Here is a 20,560-nt window from a genome sequence, read left to right on the forward strand (position 1 = left end):
AAGTTTATCATTCATATAGACACCTTCAGAACGACCACATCATGAAGTAAATAGTAACTTACACATTTGTAACGTTCGACTTTTTTGTTTTACCACAAGCTTAAGTAGCATCTGAAGGGTTTGGAGCTCACTGAGCCACTGGGTCACAAATGCCACAGTCATCAACAGATTATTTATTGTCTACTTTGTTTATCTATTTGTGCTTTAAGTCTAAACGACACTTATGGATCAAGAATAAAATAGCAGCCTGTCAAAAGTAACTTATTGGAAAAGGGTAACTTTGTACACAACTTAGAATGACTTTCACACAAATATACGTATATATAAAATATGTTTTATTACACAAATAAAAAGACACAGATGACTGAGACTGATACCACAGTGAATCATTTGAGATTTAATTCATCTGTCTGACTCACATTGAAATATCTGTGGGTGTTTTCATCTCATTTTTGGCTTCCATTTGAGTCTCCACTCGTCCCAGTCCAGCAACGTTCTTGTCACATCCCACCCGGCATCTTCCACACCTGTCAATCAAACCCATCACCTTATCAAACACCCTGTAAAGCAAGTGTTGCTGACTCCCACATTGGCTCACCTTTGTAAAATCGGTCAAACTCGCTATCCATCAACTTGTAGCTCTTGTGTACCATTTCCCAGAAACCTTGATGCTGCCTTGATGAACTCAACCTATCGCTGAGCCAAATGGCTTGACACATCGCTCTGATTTCATCTCGCGTGTGTGCATGTGCTGCCAAACACACACGCACACAGCCTGAAAGTATAGAGAAATATCGATTTAATAAACACTGAGGCGGGACACGTTAAAAAAAAAAAACAACAACATTATGGACTGTTTTGTACCGTTTGTAAAGCCCAGCAGGAAGGGTGCATCCTTTCTCATCAAAGCGAAACGTAACTCCTCCGGGCTAAGAAAAATATGTCAAATTGTATTATCCATCCATTCTTTGTCCGAACCGCTTCACACAAATATTTAAAGTGTACATTTTTAAGTCCAACAGCCCAAAAGTGATACAAAAAGAACAATTATATCTCAAAACTAGTCAAATTTTGAGGGTTACCTTTGGACAACTTCCTGAAGCCTCACGCCAAGTTTGATGGGCAATGTTTTCCTAAACTCTGGATAATAAAACGCATATACAGTATAATTATCACACTTATCAGAAACTATACAGCCACCAATCACGCATCTTTTACCCAAAAAGACAGGTTCTTCCCGATTGGCTACCACTGGGGTCGGCACGCATCCGTCTCGCAGAAAGTGTCGCAGCATGATAGCAAGCCGCGCCTCGTTCAGCGTTTCCATGACCACTGAACGCACCGCCTTGTAGTTGGCAAACAGATGGAGGGCAGTGAAGAGGAAGAACAGGCCGATGGTCAATCTGGTAGGTCGGAGGGGGGGGGGTCAACCAATACTTACTGTATCTGGATTAGGATTAAAACTGATTTCTTAGCACTTACGCCGGGCTGTCCGTGACAAGCGGAATGAGGATCAGACTGACCAGGAGTCCGGCCAGATTCACCAAAGTCTCCTGGAATTACATTTTGTTGTAAAGTGCAACATCAATCGTTTTTCTCCTTTTTAGAAGCGTGTCACCTTAGCTTTTTGTCTTCTTTTTAAGAAAGTGCAACATCAATCGTTTTCAATCGAAAGTCCAATATGAGTAGTTATTTTCTTTCGAGGAAGTGAGACAACAATAGTTTCTTTCAATCTGAAGATTTCAGATTCTATGACGTCCACTAGCCAGAGACTGAGTGAGCTGCACTGCGTTTGTTTATGGAATGCGAGGCAAGTACACTTCCTGCCTCTTACCTGTGCTGTTCCATGTTGGAACTCAGTACTGTACCCGACAGACACATGTACCCCTACTCTGAAATATTTAGGTATCTTCAAAGCACCTGACTGCCGTCTTTGGCGGAGATGTCGGCCATGTTGTCTCGCCGAGCTTGATGGACTGTCAGAGCGGCTCTTGTGGCGCCTCCTGCCACGCCCACTACAGACTGGAGACCAGTAGCGAGAAAACAGCAGGAGTTACATATCATTATGATTTCTTTATTGTATAGTGCAACGACTTTCTTCAGTGGAGCCAATCAGAAACATAAAAATAAATTTTCACACTCATAAATGGTGGCCCCAACCATTTTACTTCCTCTATTCAATTTACCTTGAACATGCCCGACATGCATACAATCAAGGTGAACCAAGCAGGAAAGAACGGGGCCAGGATTTCTATGAACATGGCAATGTCATTGAGTATGTCTGCAAAAAGTCTTGACACAAACATCGGGACAGAGTTAGTCAGAGAAATGACAACAAAACATTTTTGTACTCAGCATACCTCCATTTTTTGGCCTCAGAGTCCAACTTGTTCCTAAGGAACACACAGACCCAGGATGAACAACAACAACAAAACATGTCTAAAGTTTACACTAGATGGACAAAAGTCTTTGGACGTGCCTTATAATCAGTCAATGAGAGGTTGGCGTATAGTCCTTGGTTGTATATTCTTCATCTTATCAAGACATTTTGGACAATTGCTTCCCTTTTCTGTTCCTAGTGCACACAGCAAGATCCATAAAAGGCATGCTTGGACAACTTTGGTGACCTTGGGGTTTGGGAATGATGTCATAGAAGTGCAAAATTTCAGTAGGCAGTGGTAGGAACTGATAGGTAACTAAATACAAATAGTTTGGTACTATACTTTAATTGAGTATTTATTTTCCCCAGTTTTGCCAGTTATAATTCTACTATAAATAACAGTAAAAATGTATTTGTACTTTTATTTTTGTCGTCAAGTACATTTTAAAATTTGTACTGTTTTACTTTTACTCAAGTAAGGAGTTGATCACTATTTCTACTTTTCTACTCAACGTGCAGTACAAAGTGTAAGTACCTGTACTTTTTTCACTTATAACCGAAAGTGTCTCATTGCTTGTGTCTCAGTCTGAAAGACACAGTGCTAAGATTTACCCTTTTAGCCAGGCGAAGACGATCCTTCCTAACATGCTGGTTCCATCTAAGAAAAAACGCATTACGATTGAATAGTGTCAATATACAACAAGCATAATAAAATACATCTTATTTACCTCTTAGCAGCCAGGTGACTGTGGCCGCAGCCACTGTGGCTTCCTGGTTTCCCACACCGACACCTCTGAGAGACGCCTGGGTGGCCAGCGTTCCTGACAGAGAGCTGGAGAAGGCCTGAGGAGAATGTTGATCAATAGGGATGGTAATTGACATGAATTTAGCGATTACGAATCCATTATCAGTGCTGCTTATTGATCAAATTCCATATTGATTCTACAATCGATTCTGATTGGGTGAGGGAATGAAATAATAGACGTGAGCTTCAGACGGGCGGCGCGATGGATGACTACTTAGCACGTCCGCCTCGCAGTGATGAGGGCGTAAGATTGAGTCCGGGCTTTGACCTTCCTGGCTGGAGTTTGCATGTTCTCCCCATCCTTGTGTGGGATTTCTCCGGGTACTCCAGTTTCCTCCCACATTCCAAAGACATGCATGTTAAGTTAACTGGGCGCTCTGAATTGTCCCTAAAGGTGTGATTGTGAGTGCGGATGGTTGTTCATCTCTGTGTGCCCTGTGATTGGCTGCTGGCAGCCAGTTCAGGGTGTACCCCGCCCACTGCTCAAAACCAGCTGGGATAGGCTCCAGCAGCCCTGCGACCCTGGTGAGGCTGGAGCTACAGACGCTCCATCACAAGATGGTGGGAGCATACTTCAAAATTTGTTGACAGTGACACCATCACCTTGCTTCTACAATACAGTATGATGTTCTTTACATTAGATTTTATTATGTTATATGGTAGTTTGTATACAGTACAATACTGCCATTGTTCATATAGGGGGGGGGGGGACACAAACATTTGTGTTTTGAGGGACTGGGACAGATGAACACTTCCTTTCCTTTCACAAGGAAAATGGATTTGGGATAAAACTAGAGTAATTTACATTTTGCTCATAGTCACGAAACGAAATAAATATTCAAGTGTTGGCAACACTGGTAACAAGTGTGTATGTAACACTGTACCTGTAAAGTATCCCAAAACTGGTACTGCAAGTAGTCTCCACTCACACTCTCTGGATAGCCTTGAGGAAGAAAAACGCTCTGGAATATACAGTATATACAAAATTAAGATGTCAAACAAAATTTAATAAAACGATAGAATTCTCGTACGGCTTCCTTACTTTAAAAACACCAACAAATAAGTTTCCTCTCGGTCCAGCTTCACTGCTGTCCCTTCTCCTCTCCATGGCTCCGTCCTTTGCAACATAGTGCCACGACTCGCCACTGCCGTACCTCTCAGTGGCTAAAATAGCACCGCAGTCCTCCATTTCTGCTTTATGCAACAAACCCCTGTAATGTCCAGGTTATGTCTGCAATTGGAGGTGATAAATAGACCAGAATCACCACGATTCGGTCTGTTAAACGCGATCAATTCGACTGGATTGGTTTTAACAAGCCGCAATAAAGCTAACAAGATTAATTTATATACATTTTGACACTTGTTTTAGTACTTTATAGCACAACATCGACACGTCAGACATCTCTCCTTCTATACTGTTTTCTTCCGCCTTTTCTTACACGAAGCACCCTAATTGGTGTATAAAATCGAGGCGGGGTTATGACGTATGCATCTTGCCTGACATTTACCGTACCTTTACAGTGGCTGTCTTAAATTTGTAAATAATAAGAACGGTAAATAAAAAAAGAATAGTAAAAGATTTAGGAAATATATCATAATTTGTATATTATATATACAACTTGATTTACTTTGGATCACCATATTAATATGTAATTTTGGTTTATGATGAAGAAACTGTAAAGAGGTAGGCTTACCGTGAATGTCTAACATGCAACTATATTAATCTTAAAAAATATATATATATATATATATATATATATAATTTACATATATAGTTATATATATAATATATATATATATATAATTACAATATCTTATGGCACAAGGTTATTTCTTGCGCCTTTCTTCCTTGACTGGTGTTAGAAGAATAGGGACGAGGCTTTGGCTATGTAGACTGGAACCACCAACAGGTAATAAATAAATGAACACCACATGGTTTCAACAATCATAAAATTTAGTATAGTAAAAGGATAATAAATACAAACTGAGTTGATACATAGAGGAATACAATTTATTATAAGAGCAAATTTCATAATACCTAATGCAAAAAAAAAAACAAAGCCTACAACTTCATCACTTTGCTATCTGACATTTCAAAATGGATATATTTATATGTATGTACACTTTTTTCCTTGCCTTGTAAGGGGGCATGCTACAAGGACACGACCTCGACGTGTGTAACGAGACAAGAGGACAGAAGTCAATTTTTCCGGCACAGGCGAGAGACGTAAGAAAGGAGTAGAAGAGTTTACAAAGAAATGAACAAAGTCTTGAGTTGCTGCTGTGCACAGTAAGAGTGTAGGTAGCGACGCGGCTTGACCCACTACCATTCAGTCTTCACAACACAAACAACCCAAATCATGGCGAACCTCTCATAAACATTGTCAAAACCTTCTTCAGAGATCCAAGCACTACGATACCGAGGACGATCAGGAACACTCTGAAAAGGAACATTAACACTACTAGATTAAAAGGCCGATATTTTCTAGGGGGAAAAAAATGTAATTTCAAGACAACAGTAGTATTTCTCCAAGAAAAATATAAGACAATAAATCATAACATTTTATAAATCAAAGCGAGAAAGAATGAGATTTTAAATAAAAACAAATCCGATACTTTTGCAAGAAAAAAAACATTAAGAAAGATTTTTAATCATATTTGAGGAAAATAGAATTTTTGGGGGGTGAAAATATAAACAAAAAATATATTTTCTAGAAAATGTTGGATATGTTTGAGAGAAAAATATTTTTTTCAGAAGAAATGTTGATATTTTTACAAAAGTTTTGTTTGCTATTTGAGATTTTGGGAATATTTTCACAAATAATATGATAGTCTCAAACATGCTGGCTCATTACGTAGTAATGTTCACTACATTCTTTGATGACGAAAGAATGCAGAGAATTTTGAATAACTGCGAGGCGGATGTGCATTTTTTAAAAATGGATTTCTCTGACAAATTCCCTGAAACATCAGATTTCATCCCTTTTTTCCTGGGAAAACATGTTTTAAAATTCTTTAAAATATATATATTTTTCCCCTGTAAAACTTTTTTTATAAGACCTAAATCTTGTAGAGCAATAATTCCTTTTCTTGTCAGTGCAGAACTGAAGCTCCTCAGTACTACAAGACGTCTACCTGGAGAGCAGAATAAATAAAGAGCTGGAACACATGAAATAGAAGTAGAAGAAGAAGACGAAGAAGAATGGCATCACAGACAAAAAAGCCAGGCTTATTGCGGAGTCAGTCAACTCCAAACAGTTCACTCAGAGCCCACTGGAATGGGGGAGGGGAGAGGGAGGGGGGGGGGGGGGTCCTTCCCCATTCAGACACGCAGGATCTCCAGACAGTTGTTGTAGCAGATGGCGATCCAGTCGGGCTGCGTGGACGCCCACTGCACGTTGTTGATCTCACCCTCGGCCGTGTATGCCAGGATGGGATCCTCGATGGCGCGCGGCATCTGCTGGATGTCCCAGATCAGAGCCTGGTGGTCGTCGGCTACCGCGGGAGGAAGAAAAAGCAAAACGAGAGGTAGAAGAAGAAGTGTTTTTTTGATGTGTGCATGCACTCCTACACACACGCACACACAAAACAAAGTCTCAAATACACTTACAAAGTGGGCACAAACACACGCACAAAATTCACTCCCACTTGCACGCACAAAACACACTCCCCTGTATACTTTGACACACACACACGTGAGCACAGACTCTCCTAGTAAACACACGCAAAAACTCCTACACACAATACACTCACACAGTAGAAAAAGACAAAAAATGTGTAGGTGTGTGATTTACCTGCGGTGCAGATGTGACACGAGGAGTGCGGCGCCCAGGCAATGCCATTGACGCAGGCACGGTGGTTGTTGAGGCGAGCCACGGGCGTGCACGGCACACGCACGTCCAGGATCACAACCTTTTACACACAAACAAGATACGATTTGACAGAGGCACACTAACGCCAAACGTCTGCGCTAAAGCAATTCATGACGCTGGATGATCTCAAAGAGGAAACCTAACAAATATTTGTGACTTATTAAAGTCAATAATGTTTTTGCAATCCTTTGTAATGCAACATTGTCCTTAACTAATTCGCTCCCAGCCATTTTGACTGCAGAAACCCCCTTCGCTCCCGGCTGTTTTACTAGATTTTGACAAGGCCCACAGAATATTGTGTTCTGTTGCTATAAAACATGGAACCTACCAAAAGAAAGATTAGAGTCTTTCATCAGGAAAAAAAGGAAATTTTTATCCGTTTCCGTTTTGCAGCAATTAGCATTAGAATATAGCGAAAAACAGTGAGGGAAAGAGCTTTTTTTGCAAAATGGCCCTGGTTGATCTCTTATACGCTGCTGTCACCAGCGGGCCATTTTTTGTAATAACCATTGCTTCAAGCATTCTCTTCAGTTCGGAGGCTGCATCGTGGCAATATTTAAAATAGAACGTTTTTATACTTTTGGGGAGCAAATGCGTTAATGAACATTTGAAATTGGAATCTTCAACTACCTTAATATGCATTTCAGTAAAAATCAAAGACAATTTAGTCTTCAAAGAACTTAAGCACCATTTTGAGTATTCAATAAAAATAATTTTTGTCAACTTCAATTAACTTACAGATAAAAGACAATTTGTTAATGAGGCAATGTAGAGTCTTCAATGGAGTCATGTTTTTGTAAACAAAGACTAATTCAGTCTTCAATTAAAAAAAACATTTGAATCTTTAATGAAGTTACTATAAATGGTTATGATACCGGATACAATGCTCTGCTCCGAGTTAAGTGATGTGTAAGACTGACCTCCATGCCATCCATGGCCATAGTGGCCAGGTAGTTGGGGTCCTGCTTGTTCCAGCAGAGGCGCAGAAGCGGATGGTGCTGGGGGTCCTCGTAGATGATGGTGCTGTGCTCCAGGTGCCGCAGGTCAAACATGCGTACCGAGCCGTCGGCGCCCACCGAGGCGAACATGTCGCGACCGCCGCCCGCCCGGCTGAAGGCGATGTCGTACACCTGCGGGGACGAGAATCCCAATCACACTACAGCTAGGCGATATGGCACCTCAGATTTATAGTTTCCCCCCCGCACCCCTTCACACATACAAATGACAATGATGAATAATTATCTAAACAAACTTTTGTTGCTTTGTTTTTTCTCCCCACTGCTTCGGAATTGCTTCGAAGAAAACACCAACCTCTTTGTCGTGGGCAATGAGCTGCGTCTTGACGTGTCCCGACACCAGGTTGACGCGGCCTAGAACCTGACCCGTTTCCAGACCCCAGATGGTGCAAGTGGTGTCGATGCTGGATGTGCCTGCACAGGTGGATTACTGTTACGAAACATCTTCTTTCTGCAAGACAGCCCCTCCGATTCTTCTTCTTCTTCTTACCCAGCAGGTTAGGGTCCACCTCGTTCCAATCGAAGGACGTGAGCGGTGCGCAGAAGTCTGAGTTTTTGTTGTTGTTCAGCAAACATTCAAGACGCGTTTCCGTGTCACTGACCTGCAATGTGAAGGACATTTTTAGTAGCTTCCTTTAAGGCAGCTATAACGCCTGAATTTCCTCTGGGATCATTAAAGGAATCTCTTGTATCTGTTGCATTAACTTGGCTGTTTTCTTTCCCCCCTATAATTGGTTTGTAAAACGTACTCATTTAGCTTATTTAATAGTTTGTTAATATATGGTAAAATGAATGAGTTAATTCAAAAAATGTTTTTATTTATTATAGAGATCATTTCCTGTTCTCTCGTCATCAACACTCCTTAATGTCAGTGCAACGGACCAAGAAAATAAAGGAAAAAAAAGCATGTTGAGTTTGCTCAGCATACCCTCCAGATGCGCAGATAGTCCCCGCTGGTAGCCAGCAGGTCCGGGTAGACCCCTTTAGTGTCTGGGATCCACATGATTTTGGTGGTGGGATACGGGTGGTCAAAGGTGTTCCGGCACACAAACTCTGAGCTCTCCTCTTCCAGACCCACCAGCTGGACCTGAACGTGCGCACACACACACACCACAGGTTACAGTTACACTAAATGCATTATCCATACAAAAACAATGATCAATTGTGTATAAATACCCCTTAATATGTTAAAACAGGGGATTTCTGGAATGTCCCTAACATTTCAAGCATGTTTGTTGAAAGCTTGAATTGGGGGCACAACCCGTGTGTTAGGTGCCATCATAAAGGGACATTCAGTGATCCCTAGCGCCATCTAGTGGTAAACTAATAATTCATTCATTTTTAAAACCGATTGTTCATGTCGATAGTATGCACAAAAAGATGTTGTATTGCCTAACATTTATATATTTTTTTATATATAATCGTAAGTCTAGTAATCACTAATTATATTACATGTCTTTAGTCTCACCTTACTAGAACTACCATGTTTCGAACTTTTGCCGCCATCTTCCTGCTACGGATGCCCAAAGGACAACTTTGCGAATGTAGTTATTCCATTGAGTGTCGGACCAAATGGGTCGAGCGCACCTTACCTTCCACAGCCAGGGCCTGCAGGTGGTCGTCACTAACTCCCATGATTTGGGCCCGTTGCTTGTCACTTTCTGCTTTGCTCTCGCAAGCTTTTACTACTTTTTTTTTTAACTAGCTCATCCCGCTAGCCGCTCTTGTTAGCCACTCCAGCCTATGGCTACGACTAAGTTCCACTCGCCATTCTTGTTAGCTGCTACTGCTAATTCCAGCTCGCCCGGTCTTTCGGAGTCGCCCGCTGGGCTTTACAATGGCTGCAAACTTGCCGTCGCTCGCCGAGATGCTCGTTTACTCACGCAAAATAAGAATTGGTGGTAGGCTTGCTAAATAGTGTGTGTGCTCTTGCGTGCTTCCAATGCTATTCTTTGACCACTAGATGCCGCTAAGGATTACACACTGGGTCTTTAAGGGTAAATACTGAGATAAACACAATTTGGCAGTTTGTCCTCTCAGTCACTTTCAATCGCCATTGCTAACTGCTTAAGATTTTCTTTCAAAATCTCCACATATTTTTCTTTGTTCACGATTCCTTCCACCTTGACAAAATGTGCAGTTCCAGATGCACTGAAGCATCCCCACAGCATAAGACTCCCACCACCGTGTTTCCCTGTGGGGACGGTATTCTTTGGGTGTTATGCCTCTCACTTTTTTCCCCAAACATGAGAAGCGTCTCTATGGCCAAAGAGCTCTAGTTTAGTCTCATCAGACCATAGGACTCGCTTCCAGTATGCATAATCCTTCTCCGGGTTGTCCTGAGCACACTTAATTCTGGTTTAAAGGTGTCTCTTTGTGAAAAATTTAGTTTTTGTGGTCTGCAACCTCGCAGTCCATTCCTGTGTAGAGCTCTGGTGATTGTCTCCTTCGAGACTATGATCCCTGATGTGGCCAAGTCATTCACCAGTGTCTTGGCAGTTGTACGGGGGTCTTTAGACACACCTCTCACTAGTTTTGTTTCCAGGGTCTTTGAAATCGTTCGCTTCCTCCCGCTGCCAGGCTTGTACTGTACTATGTATATGTCGTTGAATCCCTGGATTATACTAAGTTCTTACTCCAGTTCTTAACACTTGAAAATGCTTTAATGGCTTTGTTTATCCTTCTCCTGCTTTGTGTGCATCAATAATACTTTTTCTCAAGTCCAAACTGACTTTTTTAGAATTTGGCATGGTGATTTCAACGGACAGCTCAATGTCCCATACTGAGGCCTTTAAACCTTTTTTTTTTTTTTTTTTTACTTAAACTTGAGTGAAATCCTCTGATTCGCCTGATCACCTTTAACTCATTCACTGCCATTGACGGCAAAAATTCATTTGAACTATTTTTATTAGATTAACATTTTTTCCACCTTTGTTAACAAGAGTATGAAAACCTAGAATTGTTTTATTGTACATTTAGAACACATATAAAATGTATGATTAATCGTGAGTTAACTAGTTAAGTCATGCGATTAATTACAATCAAAAAATTGGATCGCCTGAGGCGATTTAAAAAAAGAAAAGATTATTAAAAATTAGCAGCGTCAGGCGATTACATTTTTTAATCGCAATTGCATTGAATTGCATGACTTCATGAGTTAACTCACAATTAATCACACATTTTATATCTGTTCTAAATGTTAAAAAATTCTAGGTTTTCATACTCTTGCTAACAAAAGTGGGGGAAAAAAAGTTAAACAAATAAAAATAGTTCAGATGAATTTTTTACGTCTACAACCGTCAATGGCAGTGAATGAGTTAAGCACAGTACATATGAAGTTAAATCCCATCACTGCACAAAAGTGGTTTGTGCAATGACTGAATAAATGGGCATTTCTTGAAAGGGGCTAATAATAATGTCCCAGGTCATTTTTGTTTTTTCTTGATTAATTCTGTTTTGGTGTACAAATATAAATAATGTGTGCCTTCTAAAGAAAACTAGTATGTCCAGAAATGCTATTTTGAAAATTCCTTGCTCTGTAAAAAAAAATTACTTGATAAAATCTTAAAAGAAACTTCAAATTTCATAGGGGGCTAATAATTTTATCATCAACTGTAATCCTGGTTGGTAAACACTGATTTGATTGGTTATGATTCTAGGCAGAATGTGAAGCTTTGGTTTTCCCAAGGTGAAGATTGTTGAGAGTAGGGCTGGGTATCGATTCATATTTCCAAAATCAATTCCATTCAATTAAGAAGGGCTCGATTCAACACTATTCACGATTCACATTGATTTTCAATTCAGTTAAATATTTCATGCAGTACCAACCTTACTTTTATATGGAAGACGTTCCCAAAAGTACTAATGCTGCAAAATAGTAGAAACTTCTTTATCTTACTCAGTGCATTAGAAAAAATATTAATATTTAATTTATAATTGGATCCAATACAGTTAGATTAATTATGTATCATGCATGTTTTATTGAACATGACCTGATCAAAACAATACAACCACAGCGCTTTGTATATAAAGCAGCAAATAACAACATTTACATTCCTGTGACAGATTTTATACTAAGGTTCCAGTGGTTAATACACAATGGTTAGATTACTAGGCTGGCAATGCTGATAATAGCCTATTTTCAGTGGCAAAACAAAATGAAAACTTCATGAAAAACACAGAAGGTGAAGCGAGGCAGGAACCACGCCCAGTGCGTATGACTAGGGCCGGCGACTGACCAATCAGAGCCGTTCACGGCAAAATAACGCCAGCATGACAGTTGCCGGCCACGGCAAAAATATAATATTTGAAGTTCAAATGCTCAAATTTGGAACATTTGTAAACAGGTATTTTGAACATACTTTGGCACTTAAACAAATGCCATTATTTCATCATTTTAAAATATGCTAATTAATTTAAATTTAGAGTGTAAAGTAACGTTATCCGATATTATTTTCCATTGAAACGACATGATTTAATCACGTATTAGTGCGCCTCTGCACAAAACAACTAGCATTAGCACTAGCCTCCATCGCGTTACTATCTATAGCCCGGTTTTTATTAAACGGCCTCCAGTGCAAAAAAATATTACACCATGCACAAACCTTGTTATTGTATTCTTCCACAAAGCTTCCCAGAGCCAAACGAAAGCGTTTGTCCGGCCGTACGCTCCAGTTCATGGCGTAGACCGTCCATGGCGCCTCGTATTTGTAGATTTCTTTTCTCTTGCCGTGCAGCGACATCCTAGCGGAGCGGAGCGGAGCTAACACGTTCGCGTTAGCTAACCGCGAATCAAGTCTCTCCTCGGGAAGCGGCCGTGACCACTTTTTTTCAATCCGTGTGAATAAGTAGTAGAAATTACGGTAGTGGTCGCCGTCCCGTCGCCCAAACGCTATTATAATGCAATACTACGGCCACTTTAGTCAACAAAGAGTGTCAGCCATAGCTCGTTCAGAACGACAAAGCACTGTCAGGTTAGCGGACTCCAACTGGGCGACTTCCGGTCATGTCTTTCAACTTTACCAGCTATGTTTTTGTCAGTTCAGCATTTCCTTTACACCAACAATTATTTTGAACATGTAATTATTATTGGCATACTTAATAACATTCTTGTTATCTCCTAGGATCATGTTTGTTACCCTGATTAAATTTTAATATAGCACTTGACTTGACATTAAAGGGCTAGAAGTTACATTTGCGGTGTAGATTTCAAAATAAAACAAGACACCCATACTCATTCTGAACTACAGAGATGAGAGATCTGGCAAGCTCGGGGGACTACGGTTAACTTTTAGAAATGCCTTTCAATGTAAGAGCTCTATATTTAGTAGTCATTGAAAAAGCGATGCACTAACAGTAGTACCACAGACACGATCAGGACTTGCTGTCTGTAAATTTAGAAGGCCAACGTCAGCTCGTGTTACTGACGTGCTCAAACTCTCGCGTTGACATAGGAAGTCTCGTCGCCTGAGTTTTACTTTGCGAGGTTAAATCCGTGTCAAGCTTCCTCCAGTCAGGCGTTGCAGTAAATCAGGATATTCGGGGGCTGTTTGAGACCAAATAGCGTAACGCGAACCCAACGGCAAGGTTCCGGTAAACTGTTACGATTCTTGTCTTTTTGTTTGTAATCTGTGACGGTGTCACTTTTCATTGGTGAGCTGGGGCTCGTGCTAGCTAGTTAGCATGCTAGTGGCAGAGCTGTCTAATAAGAAAGTGATCGGGGGGATGGTAGGGCACTGGGGGTGTGATTACGTGAGGACTGTGGGCTGTTGTCCATGTGTCCAAGATTAAAATAGGCATTGCTACACTTTTGTTATTTTAGTTAATATGACCACGTGTTTTCGTTGAACATGTCGCTACAGTGGCGCTTGCGACACAATGAGAGCTTGACGAGTCAATTTGTAAGTTTTCTAAAGGGGCACCTTTTTGTTGATAAATCAGTCTAATTTCCTCCTTTGCATGACAAAAACATTTTAAGGCAAGCATCATATATAATATTTTAGTCATTGTTAACTAGTTAGTCTCGCACACATGGGATCTCTTTGGACTGTGAGTGGTCAGGTGACAGACACCTGTGTGGACTACTTGAGACCCCTTAATCCTCTACTTAAAACAAAACGTTGTTTTTTTTTAACACTCCCTAACCCCAAAACAATTAATTTTAATGGGCCCTAAACATTTAAAACATGGTATTTTCAAATATTTCCTTTTTTTTCATGTTCGGATGTTACTTAAACATTTGAATGCCCCTAAACAAAATATTGAAATTAATTCAAGCTTAAAATTGAACAGTTAACAGTTTTTTTTGGGTGAGTTTTTTGTTTGCTTTGTTTCGTGAGCAAACTTCACAACAAGGTGAAGCGTGCCTTGCGCAGGTTGGCAGAGAGCAAACAATAAATAAAAAAAGGCACGTTTTTTGGGGAGTGTGCTAACATGTTCCTAGCAAACGCACGAAGGATTGCAGAAGGAAGATTATGAATACAGTATTTGAAGATTAGCATCTATCACTTTTCTCTCTTCTTATTTGTTTTGTCAAAATCCTGCTCAGGCACCACCATGCGACATTTGCCCTTCCTCCTGCTACCCCCACTGCTGTTCCTGCTCCTGGCCCTGCCCGTCTCCAAGGGGCGCTACAATGACGACTTTGACGACGGCGAGGACCTGGCCGACTTCGACGACAACGACTTTGCTGAGTTTGAGGATATGAACGAGGACGCGGCGCCCGAGTCGGGCACCGTTTCGCCGCCGGCTAATCGGGGTGGTCCTTACTCGCAGCCTGACGAAGATGAGGATGAAGACGAGGCCACGGTGGAGCTGGAGGACGGCCAAGACGGCTTTGACGACTCTGACGCACAGGTGGGGTTTACGTGTGAGGGAGTAGTGTATGGTCGTATTAGGTTCATGACAATAGAGTACTTTATACAATCTGAATGTGTGTGTGTGGTTTCTTAAACTTTGATTATGAGGATGTTTCAGAAATTCTATTTAATGTGATTTTATGTGATGTGTTCCCCAGGATCAAGACATTTACAGTAAATATGACCAGGAGGAGTTTGAGGGCATTGGCGACATGGAGAAGACTGGTCACCCCATGAAAGACTCCCTCATTATCCACACGGTAAATCTAATTTAACGCTCAAAGCCTCCCCTCAGATTATTGCCATCCATTGTCTTTCTTTTGTATGCTGAGTCTAGTTATCAAATACTCCCTGAATATTCCAAGCCAGGTCAAAGTCTAGTCGTACACTCCTTAACATTTTAAAGCAGGGCTGAATAAAAGTACCTTCTGAATTCTGTCTAAATAAATAATGATTACATTATTAATTTTAATAATTATACTTAGTTTAGCTTTTTATTATTATAATTAAACATTCCCTATTGTTTAAAGTTAGATTAAAAGTGTGTTTTTTGATGTTTTACAATCATAGAAAGAAAGTGAACCCCAAATGTAGTTGATTTTGAATGCTGCCTAAACAAAGACTATTGAAAACTTTTCTAAAACTATTGACAACTTCTCAGTGAAAACTGTTAAAATATGTCCTGATTTGCCCGAGACTCGTAACGAAGGCTCAGACGCGGAGCCGTCAACTTCCCAGGTTGTATCAAACCTTACTCCACAGCCCACCGAAAGTAAAATAGTTAAAGTATATAAATTTCAAAGGTAATGGCTTTGCCAGTTTCCCCGAATAAGGTTTTTAATAAAGCCAATATTGCGATGTGCTGTATTTACTGTAGACAGTGTGGTGGAGGCGAGGCCATGGCCGGTAATGGTGCATTTGTTATTGGTTCTAATGCATTCTGATTTCAATCGCTGTAAAAAAAATGAAACGCAGAACATACCGCAACAAATGCACTGAAGAAGTGGCTCCTCTTCCAACTGCCTTTCAGCGGCAGGCAGCAGCGAAAAGATCATCAGATAAGACAGAGATGATTATAAAGTGTGACGTTGCCCACAATGTAGAAAAGGAAGTAGTGCACTTCACTAAGTTATAAAGTCTGAAATAATTTTTCGCAGGAAAAACAGCTAGAACGTAGACCCTACATATAGCAATGATGCAGCATGCGCACGATTTAAGACAACTTTAAATCAGCAAATATGGTCATGCTGTACCCACTACCTTCCCACCTAAAAAAGTTGGTCATAGCAGTGTACATGTTAGTAGTAGAGCCCTGAATTATCTTCAAACATGTATAATTTATTACGAAACAATTTTGAATGAATTTTACGTCTCTTTAAAGCAAAGGTACCATTGTAATATATTTTTAATGCTGCCTAGCCTGATCCTGGTGTCCGGGGTGCATTTTTTTTATTTGCGGCAATGTTGCCTAATGGAGACTTGTTGATGTGTACTTGCCTTCAGGTTCCGGCCCATCTTCAGAACAGCTGGGAGAGCTACTACATGGAGATCTTGATGGTGACGGGCCTGCTGGCCTACATCATGAACTACATCATCGGCAAGAACAAGAACAGCCGCCTGGCTCAGTCATGGTTCAACTCTCACAGAGAGCTGCTGGAGAGCAACTTCGCTCTTGTGGGTGAGTTGGTTGCCAGTGTTCACCTTTTTTTAAATATATATATCTTTTGTGATGATGCAGCACTGGAACTACAAATGACTGTTTGTTCACACAGGTGATGACGGCACCAGCAAAGAAGCAGTGAGCACGGGGAAGCTCAATCAGGAAAATGAGCACATCTACAACCTGTGGTGCTCCGGACGCATCTGCTGTGAAGGCATGCTTATACAGCTCAAGGTAAACTCGTGTGCTCCCCCCCCCCCCTACATTCTGGGGCCCATACTCAAGTTTTTTCCCTGGTTTAACTACCATTGTGGGGACCGACTTGTCCTTGTGGGGACATTTTAGTGGGCCCCACAAGGTCAGACCTCTTTTTTTGGGTCAAGACGGGGTTTTAGAGTTTAGGTTTTAATTAAATGTTATGGTTTGGTGTATGATTGTGTGCATGTGTTCACACTGATTGATGGTGGTGCATGATTTTGTGCTTGCAGTTCCTGAAGAGACAGGACCTGCTCAATGTTCTGGCCAGGATGATGAGGCCCACCTGTGACCAAGTGGTTGGTATCAACCAAATAAGTGTTGGCACTTTTCCCCACTACACACAGCATAGTGGGAAAGCGCTAATAGTTGTGCTGTTGTCAAGTAAACTGTGTGTGTCTTTGTCTTTTTGTGTGTAGCAAATTAAAGTAACTCTGAATGATGAGGACATGGACACATTTGTGTTTGCTGTGGGCACCAAGAAGGCGATGGGCCGTCTCCAGAAGGAGATGCAGGACTTGGTAAATACCTTTCTTCTCCAGTAGATGCCATATCCTAATTAGTCGCCGTGCACATCATCCAATAAAGATGCAAACAGTACATAAACGATCAATGGAACCTGGGATTGTTGTTGTTTTTGTGCAGAGTGAGTTCTGCGGCGACAAGCCAAAGTCTGGAGCCAAGTTCGGCCTTCCAGACTCTTTGGCTATTCTTACGGAGATGGGCGAGGTCACGGACGGCGTGATGGACAACAAGGTGACTTTTATAAAAATACTTTAAAATATAATATTAATAAATATGATATATTTGCTTCTTTCTTCATTTTGTGTGCTTGTATTTTATAGATGGTTCATTATATCACCAACCACGCTGACAAGATCGAGTCCATCCATTTTTCGGACCAATTTTCTGGTCCAAAAGTTATGCAAGAGTGAGTACTACGTTTCTTAAATTATTATTATTTTTTAAATAATTTATTGCTGTTTTGTTTGATAGTAATATCCTGTGTTGTTTTTCAGGGAGGGTCAGCCCTTAAAGCTACCTGAAACAAAGAAGACATTGTTGTTTACATTTAACGGTCATCATTTATTCATCTTTTACAACACTCGCTGAGGAGCTACGCTATTTGATGTCATTGACATGGTCCCTCATTTGCTTTCTGTGTGTTGTGTAGTGCCTGGAATGGGCAACACTTCACCCAAAGACATGGACGCTCTTCTCCCCCTCATGAACATGGTTATCTACAGCATTGATAAAGTCAAGAAGCTGCGTCTCAACAGAGAGGTAAATACACACACTGACACACCAAACACATGCAACACCAAACAAACACACACTACACGTGCACACAACAAACAAATCTACATACATGTATTATGGTCACACAATACATATAGAGTAGAGCAAGTATTTCGTCGGTCACTAATTGTGCAAGTTCTTCCACCTACAATGATGACAGGTCTGTAACTTTCATCATAGGTACACTTAATTGTGAGCGACAGAATGCGGAAAGAAAATCCTGGAAATTGCATTGTAGGATTTTTATTGAATTTATTATCGAAAATAAGCATTTGGTCACCTACAAACAAGCAAGGGCTGGTTTGGGGCTCCACGCAAGATAAGTATTTTTTTGCCCCTTTGTACACATGCAAAAAATATCAAAGTACTCAGGAATGACAAACAAACAAATTTAGACGATACAAACAAATGTGAAGTTTGCATAACACAAAAGAGTCTCTCCGTTGCCCCCCCCCCCCCCCATCACCCTGCAGGGTAAAATGAAGGCGGACCGCAACCGTGCCCGCGTGGAGGAGAACTTCCTGAAGCAGACGCATGCTCAGCGCCAGGAGGCCGCACAGACACGACGCGAGGAGAAGAAGCGGGCTGAGAAGGAGAGGATCATGAACGAGGAGGACCCTGAGAGACAACGCCGCCTCGAGGTCCAGAGACAAGCATACCCAGAGCTGTTTTTAATACTCTGCTCGCTTTAAAATGATGACACAGTCACTGAAAATAAACATTGCATCCTTTTCATTTTTCCAGGAAGCGGCTCAGAGACGAGAGCAGAAGAAGATCGAGAAGAAGCAGATGAAGATGAAGCAGATCAAAGTGAAAGCCATGTGAAATTCGCCCATCGCCGTCAACGATTGGACATCACAAAGGACAGATTTTTTACCATCTTATCAGCACAACTCACTGCATAATCATACTTTTTTCTTGGTGGGATTTTATAACAGCACCTGCTTTTAAATTTAAAGCATCACCACGGGGCACTATTAATTTGTAATTAATATGATCATCAAGGACATTTTAACTTATATTTGCTGTGAGGTTGCTTTCCTGCAGGCTGTTTCGAATGAATATCTAAGCAAAAAATAATAAAGTGCACTGGAGTCTGCTGTTTTGTTTCATTGACAGGGATACATCTACAATTTAAGGACTGGAAAGGGTGTGGCGGTGTGCTATATTTAATCATTGTGTAAACACGCTGGGCTAAATTTGGTAGCACCACCCTGCTACATGAACAACACGATCACATTACAATATATATTGCATAGTGTGGGAAAACGAAGCACTATTTTTTTACTCCTCTAGGTGGTGTTTTTGGTTTAAAGAAAGGCTGTACAATGGAAATTGCTTAAAGTGCCATTGCATCACTAGAAGAGTTAAATCAAAAGTGCTTCATGGAGTTTCCTTTTCCCCATCACTAATATTACATAATACAACTGACTGAATATTGTGCAACGAAGTCTCGTTTGATTTATACCACCGTTGAAGAGTGTAATTTCAGTAGCAGGCATTTACAATAAAAACAAAAACAATCATAGAACTTGTATTTTTTTTTAAATCCCCTATCATTTTTAGAGAATACAGATCAATACATTTAACAAACTACATTTATCTCTGTGTTTTTTTCTGTAAAATTATTTAATTACGTAGTCCCAATTATTTTTCAATTTATATGTTGACTATGAGGTTCTTTAGTTTTTTTGTTTTGTTTTTAAGGTCACTATTTTTGGTGAACCTGCTTGTTAGATTTGAAACGGCAGATTCGATCGTTGGGTAAAAATAATATTCACGTCATTCATTGGGGAAAATACTCGCATGTTTTAGTGTTTCATTGGTAAAATTTATGCGAGTAAAAAAAAAAGTTAATTTAAAAATGTGCCATTTCATACAGTTATCCTGGTGGGTTGAGATAAAATAGTTACGTTCATACAGTAGTTCATTTTAGCAGATAGCCGCCAGAGGACGCTCCGCTTGACTCGAAAACGCAGATCCGATCACAAGTTTAAATTGTGTAACCGGCATGAAAAAGCAATCAAAATAATATTCAAGTCGTTCACTTATAAACATATCGTCAGTGGAATGTTTTTGTTTGCTTGTTTGTTTTAATTCTAGCAGCTTTGGGCCAATCACTTGTTCGATTTGAAAACACATATTCGTTATAATTAACATAAACAAAATGTATCAAAATAATATTCAAGTCGTTCACTTATAAACATATCGTCAGTGGAATGTTTTTGTTTGTTTTAATTCTAGCAGCTTTGGGCCAATCACTTGTTCGATTTGAAAACGCATATTCGTTATAATTAACGTAAACAAAATATATCAAAATAATTTTCAAGTCACTCACATAGAAACGTATTGTCTATAATAGTCGTTTTGTTGGTAATTTTAATAATACCTTGTAGCTTTTTGTTTTTGTTATTTT

At 40.4% G+C, this 20,560-nt stretch overlaps 3 protein-coding genes across 5 annotated transcripts; 1 reads left to right on the plus strand and 2 right to left on the minus strand.

Moving 5' to 3' along the window:
* Positions 1 to 314: 314 nt before the first annotated feature.
* rusf1 (RUS family member 1) lies at positions 315 to 4,609 on the minus strand. Its single transcript, XM_086058234.1, has 13 exons — positions 4,228 to 4,609; positions 4,070 to 4,147; positions 3,109 to 3,223; positions 2,993 to 3,038; positions 2,361 to 2,393; positions 2,187 to 2,292; positions 1,921 to 2,022; positions 1,483 to 1,553; positions 1,219 to 1,403; positions 1,083 to 1,140; positions 865 to 929; positions 599 to 775; positions 315 to 527 (listed from the first exon to the last, which is right to left on the minus strand). The coding sequence occupies exons 1-13, from the start codon at positions 4,372 to 4,374 to the stop codon at positions 442 to 444; spliced, it is 1,269 nt and encodes a 422-aa protein (XP_085914360.1). The 5' UTR covers positions 4,375 to 4,609; the 3' UTR covers positions 315 to 441.
* Positions 4,610 to 5,182: 573 nt separating this feature from the next.
* Positions 5,183 to 13,080, minus strand: dcaf7 (ddb1 and cul4 associated factor 7). 2 transcript variants are annotated; one of them, XM_086058339.1, is made up of 7 exons: positions 12,678 to 13,080; positions 9,002 to 9,160; positions 8,564 to 8,675; positions 8,369 to 8,487; positions 7,978 to 8,187; positions 6,980 to 7,097; positions 5,183 to 6,683 (listed from the first exon to the last, which is right to left on the minus strand). In XM_086058339.1, the coding sequence occupies exons 1-7, from the start codon at positions 12,813 to 12,815 to the stop codon at positions 6,508 to 6,510; spliced, it is 1,032 nt and encodes a 343-aa protein (XP_085914465.1). In that variant the 5' UTR covers positions 12,816 to 13,080; the 3' UTR covers positions 5,183 to 6,507. The 2 variants fall into 2 exon arrangements, with proteins under 2 accessions (XP_085914465.1, XP_085914473.1); XM_086058347.1 differs by having other exon boundaries at positions 5,183 to 6,680; positions 12,678 to 13,079.
* A 434-nt stretch (positions 13,081 to 13,514) lies between these two features.
* Positions 13,515 to 19,243, plus strand: ccdc47 (coiled-coil domain containing 47). 2 transcript variants are annotated; one of them, XM_086058319.1, is made up of 13 exons: positions 13,515 to 13,665; positions 14,621 to 14,928; positions 15,089 to 15,190; positions 16,434 to 16,608; positions 16,703 to 16,824; positions 17,079 to 17,144; positions 17,265 to 17,366; positions 17,491 to 17,601; positions 17,691 to 17,776; positions 17,865 to 17,923; positions 18,020 to 18,129; positions 18,618 to 18,785; positions 18,889 to 19,243. In XM_086058319.1, the coding sequence occupies exons 2-13, from the start codon at positions 14,629 to 14,631 to the stop codon at positions 18,967 to 18,969; spliced, it is 1,482 nt and encodes a 493-aa protein (XP_085914445.1). In that variant the 5' UTR covers positions 13,515 to 13,665; positions 14,621 to 14,628; the 3' UTR covers positions 18,970 to 19,243. The 2 variants fall into 2 exon arrangements, with proteins under 2 accessions (XP_085914445.1, XP_085914453.1); XM_086058327.1 differs by having other exon boundaries at positions 13,516 to 13,659.
* Positions 19,244 to 20,560: the final 1,317 nt, after the last annotated feature.

This window comes from Leptonotus elevatus, chromosome 1, assembly GCF_054856555.1.
Source record: "Leptonotus elevatus isolate MCC_2025b chromosome 1, RoL_Lele_1.0, whole genome shotgun sequence".
Taxonomy (NCBI): domain Eukaryota; kingdom Metazoa; phylum Chordata; class Actinopteri; order Syngnathiformes; family Syngnathidae; genus Leptonotus; species Leptonotus elevatus.